This window comes from Jatropha curcas, chromosome 4 (assembly GCF_041381405.1).
Source record: "Jatropha curcas cultivar XTBG-Jc1 chromosome 4, XTBG_Jcur_1.0, whole genome shotgun sequence".
NCBI lineage: Eukaryota > Viridiplantae > Streptophyta > Magnoliopsida > Malpighiales > Euphorbiaceae > Jatropha > Jatropha curcas.
In genome coordinates this window covers 8,622,773-8,627,219 of record NC_143154.1, presented here as the reverse complement: position 1 = coordinate 8,627,219, position 4,447 = coordinate 8,622,773, and the positions used below count along the sequence as shown (strand labels likewise).

Below are 4,447 nucleotides of genomic sequence, written 5' to 3'. Positions count from 1 at the left end.
TTTAGTTTTAAATTATATATTTTAATAATAGATTTAGAAATATAATAGGATTTTGACAAAAATAATGTTCTTCCAAAAACTATTTCCCAATCTAATATCAAATTAAAACTATTTACCAATTTAATGTTTTTTTCTGCCATGGAGAGAGAGTGTGTTGCACTAAAACCACCAACTCAATTGATAATGTTAGTGCAATGGAAAAATAGCCCGTATTGATAAGCAGTCAGCAAAAAATAATTACTTGAATGAACAATCATTTTTATTTTGTATAGCAAACACCGATTCAACTGGGAGCAGGTATCATCTAATTATCCAAGAAACACTTACAATGAGGACTTTTATTGTGTTTCAAGGTTGCAAAAAGATAATTAATTATCCTTTACAAATGCCCCAAGTAGATACTGATTGATAAATTGTTTTATTTGAATGAGATGAAAACAATGACCTTCAATATAAGTATTATCATCTTAAACAATATGGCAGCTCTTTCTGTAATTTCCAGGTTGCTGCAGATCTAATCAGCTTTCAGAGCTCCAAAAAAACAATCCATGGTGAATACCAACATTGAATATCTGCAGTTAATTGTTGAATGTTAAAAAGTGAGGCAAAATTAAATGAAAGGAACCAGTAAAAATGCATCGTCTTGATTTAATCTAGCTTGTGCTAGGCTAACCAAGCTCAAAGTATAGGGCCTATTATTTCTTTTAAATCATGACCCTAACCCTAATATAATTTTAGGTGCTATTGTAAGAAAAGGTAAAAATTGGAGTGTCTGAAAGCCTAAGTTCATTTTAGAGTGCAATCGTTATAAATCGTAAAATTTAAGGTATCTCAAATGATTTAGCTGGTTGAATTTAAGTTAAATTAACAAAGTTTCTTCCTAACTATAAGGTTTTTTTTTATTTATTTTTTTTTATTTTTTACGAAAATGTCCTAACTAGACAAAGAAGAAACCTCGTAGCCAAATAAGGTACAAGGAAATCTTAGAATTAATCCTTGTCCATAATTGCAAAGGGTAGTATTTATTTATTAATATTTTTGAGGGTAGAATGGTAGAATTTGTTTTATATCTAAATTAAACAAGTGAAAAGTCCATACCTTCATTTTCTTCTTTGCGTTCCAAGGCTAAGTGCAAAAGATCTAGTTATTTATGGTTCAAAAGTTCCTTGTAACAAGAGGGTCATAGTCATATGCTTCACCAGCTTTAACAAATCTACCTTTCACACGTTTTCTCCTGTCAGCTGTGATTTTACGAGATGCATATCTTATTTGCTTACCAAATCTGCAACATTACATTATATAAGAAGAATAAAAATCAATAATTACAATACTTAACCTTATTTCATAGTATTCATTTGAAGAATTTTATGTTTTTATTTTAAATTTTATAAAATTTAGTATATAATTAAATCTAATATTCAATCCAAATGAAACAGATTTTCAAGCTACAGAGTCTCAATTTTTTTGACTAGACATATTGAAAATTCAAATCACATTTAAAATCTAATATAGTAGAAAATTATTTGAAATTTATTTGTACAAAAGAGAGTTAAAAATTACATACTTCCGTGTTTTTTTCTTTTCATTATATCTCATCTTAGCCTTGTCCCTAGCTTGTGGAGAGCTAGTCTCCAAATTCAATTCCCATGGCGACTTGTTAGGCAAAAACACCGGTGATAAGCCACAATCTTGATAATCAGCGGCGCTACTTTCGCCTGTAATATTGGATGAAAAAGACATGCTCGAATGAACTTGTCCAGCCCCAGTCGGAAATCCAAGATTAATGTTTATATTGCAATTAGGGTCCATAAATAAGCAATCTAAGCTTTCATTAATAGGAGGTATCATCCCTGTCATGCCTACAACTGGAGGCAATTGGAATACGACACAATCTTGTTTTCTCGACGAAGATACCTGCATGAATTCCACGTAAATATAATAAGCATATTGTAGTATGCTAACTCATAATAATTAATTATTAAAACCAAGTAATAATTAAGTTGAAGTTAGCAAACCTCTATATTATTCTTTATAGGACCATTAGATTCAGTAACGGATAAATTTTTTTCCATCAAAATACAATCTTTCTCTAGTTGGTATCTGGCTTGACCTTGTGAACACCCAAATATTTCATCATCATTTTCAAAGTTCAAAAAAATATCATCTATATTAAGACCTTCGCATAGTTCTTCACCTTCATGAATTCCAAGATCCTTAGAGTTGGGAAAACCGTGTAAAACAAGAAATTAATTAAACCAAAAAGTAATTTATAAAAATTTCAAGAAAACAAAATTACAGAGAAAAAAACAAAATTTCAAGAACATACCGTAGGCATGTTCTTGTCCTCTGGCAAGGCAGGCATTTGTTCTCCACCATAAGATATGTTATTTGGATCCATCCAAGATTCTAATCCGACATTCGACTTGCTAGTTACCAATTCTAATGAGCCTTTATTGTCTCTTTCTTCCAAACAACTATTAATTATGGAATTCTCATTTACCTCCAAAGAAGCAAGTAAAGACGGCCCAGAACCAGGTTGGTAACTACTAGATGCAGGTTTTTCTGTGTAACAATTTAATGCCTGGAGATTATGCCCTAAGCTTGAACAACTATTTGTATTCCAATCACAGTTCTGACAAATTGACAATTTTTCATCTAAACACCAAAGTATTGCTGGTTGTACATTGCATTTTCCACATAGAATTGAACGAAGATGTCTACGAGATAAAGAATTTGCAGAATGAACCAATCCATCACAATGGAAGCATAGTCTTGCTGAGTCTGATTTGCAATAAAGAACTGCCCTCACCACCCCACAAAATTCACATAAGGGTTCCATATATTACTTCCCTTATTTCTTTTCTCTAACCAAATTAACTATCAAATTATCACTACCTAAACTAATATTCAAAGGCGGAAATTCAACTTTCTTAACCTTAATCCAAAGCCAGAATTCCCTCTAATTTTTCATGCACCATTTCCAAAAAAAAAAAAAAAAAAAAAAAAAAAAAAAAAAACAGAGCAAAGGAAAATTTGGTTAATGTCTTTTTGAAAATGGAAATGTAAAATTACTAATAAGAAAAAAGAGAAAGAAAAAGAGAATTAGCCAATATCAAGGACACAGGATCCATCAATGGAAGGAAGAAAAAATTTTCAATTTAAAAGGAACCAAATTGAAGAAGAAAGCACTTAGGAAGCGAAAGCTACGTTACGCGTGGGTTTTTCGCTTGTGACACTATTGAGGATTATTTCCAGTTTTGTAAAGTCGGCTATTTATTGAAGTTTTGCCCAGGATTAATGGGTTGTTGCCACGTGGAAGAACATGGGCTTGTAGAAATTGACTTTGTTGCTGAGATGGACAAGGCTTGATTCGGGGTGAAATTGGCATGGTTGAGCTTCTTAATCGGGCCCGGGTTTGTTGTGGGATAGCAAGAAGGTAAATAAGTAGAAGAATGAGGTGAGTTTGGTTATAAAATGGGTCACAAACTGATTGCCAAGTCAGCCTTAGAATTTGGGCTCATGCTTTCTTCCGGGACCAGAATATTATCGAGATTTAAGTTTGACACGTGGTTATTTTTATTGAAGAGATTTTGATTTTGTGATTTGTCATTTGTGGTTAGGGGAGGTTGCTGACATGACAACCTTGTCGGCTGACATGGCTTTTTCCTTTTTTTTTTGGTTGCCTTTGTACTTCTGCCAAATAATTTGAAATTTAAAATAAATTAAAAATATTTAACTCTTATTTCCTTGACAAACCACGTTTTTGGCCTTTTTCTTTCCTCTACTAATCTTCACGTGACTAAAAGAAAAAACATGTATATTTGAATAATCAATAATTGGAAATAAAATAAAATATTAATATTATATATATATATATTTGAAATATTGCACCTAAAAAAATTGCTTCCAAACATTAGCATAGTGAGGCATTATATACTAAAATTGCAATTAATTTTAAAATATAAACACTATTTCAAAGAATATTATTCTCCAATTTAGTTCATGATTTAGAATTTTATTTTAAACATAGAATTAGGTGTTTTACAGTATTTCAAACTATTAAAATATTATATGTAAAGAAAAGATAGCTTTTAGCTTAGTAGATTACTTATACAAGATTAGAGTTGGACTCATGGAGAAAACATTTATAAAGAGTGACAGCTACAAACATAAAAATGAGGTTAGCCTCATTCTTAAAGAAAAACAAAGCGAATGAGATTAACCTAACCATCAAATATACCCAAAACTTTGCGAATCGTAAGAATTGCACCAACTTAAACCCTCAGTCACCTTAATTGCAAAGTTTTGTGAAAATAGTACCCAATTTTAAATTATTCAAAATTAGAAAATGAGAAGTAATATATGGGAGGACCCACTTTAATTGCTTGGGTTCACTTAACGAAGGAATGGTCAAGTGAAATAGAGAGTTTAACTTTAAATTCCAATC

General features: G+C 31.1%; 1 protein-coding gene across 1 annotated transcript; it reads right to left on the bottom strand.

The window, feature by feature from the left end:
- Positions 1-278: 278 nt before the first annotated feature.
- Positions 279-3,220, bottom strand: LOC149496806 (putative zinc finger protein CONSTANS-LIKE 11). Its single transcript, XM_089720590.1, has 5 exons — positions 2,327-3,220; positions 2,016-2,213; positions 1,565-1,914; positions 1,099-1,282; positions 279-572 (listed from the first exon to the last, which is right to left on the bottom strand). The coding sequence occupies exons 1-4, from the start codon at positions 2,837-2,839 to the stop codon at positions 1,156-1,158; spliced, it is 1,188 nt and encodes a 395-aa protein (XP_089576716.1). The 5' UTR covers positions 2,840-3,220; the 3' UTR covers positions 279-572; positions 1,099-1,155.
- Between the last annotated feature and the right edge of the window lie 1,227 nt (positions 3,221-4,447).

Excerpts from the sequence above, each read along its gene's own strand:
- LOC149496806 (XM_089720590.1), bottom strand. The coding sequence starts at position 2,839 with ATGGAACCCTTATGTGAATTTTGTGGGGTGGTGAGGGCAGTTCTTTAT. Across the intron at positions 1,915-2,015 it reads CTATAAAGAATAATATAGAG|GTATCTTCGTCGAGAAAACA; the intron begins GTTTGCTAACTT and ends GAATTCATGCAG. Across the intron at positions 1,283-1,564 it reads GAAAAGAAAAAAACACGGAA|ATTTGGTAAGCAAATAAGAT; the intron begins GTATGTAATTTT and ends GTAATGTTGCAG.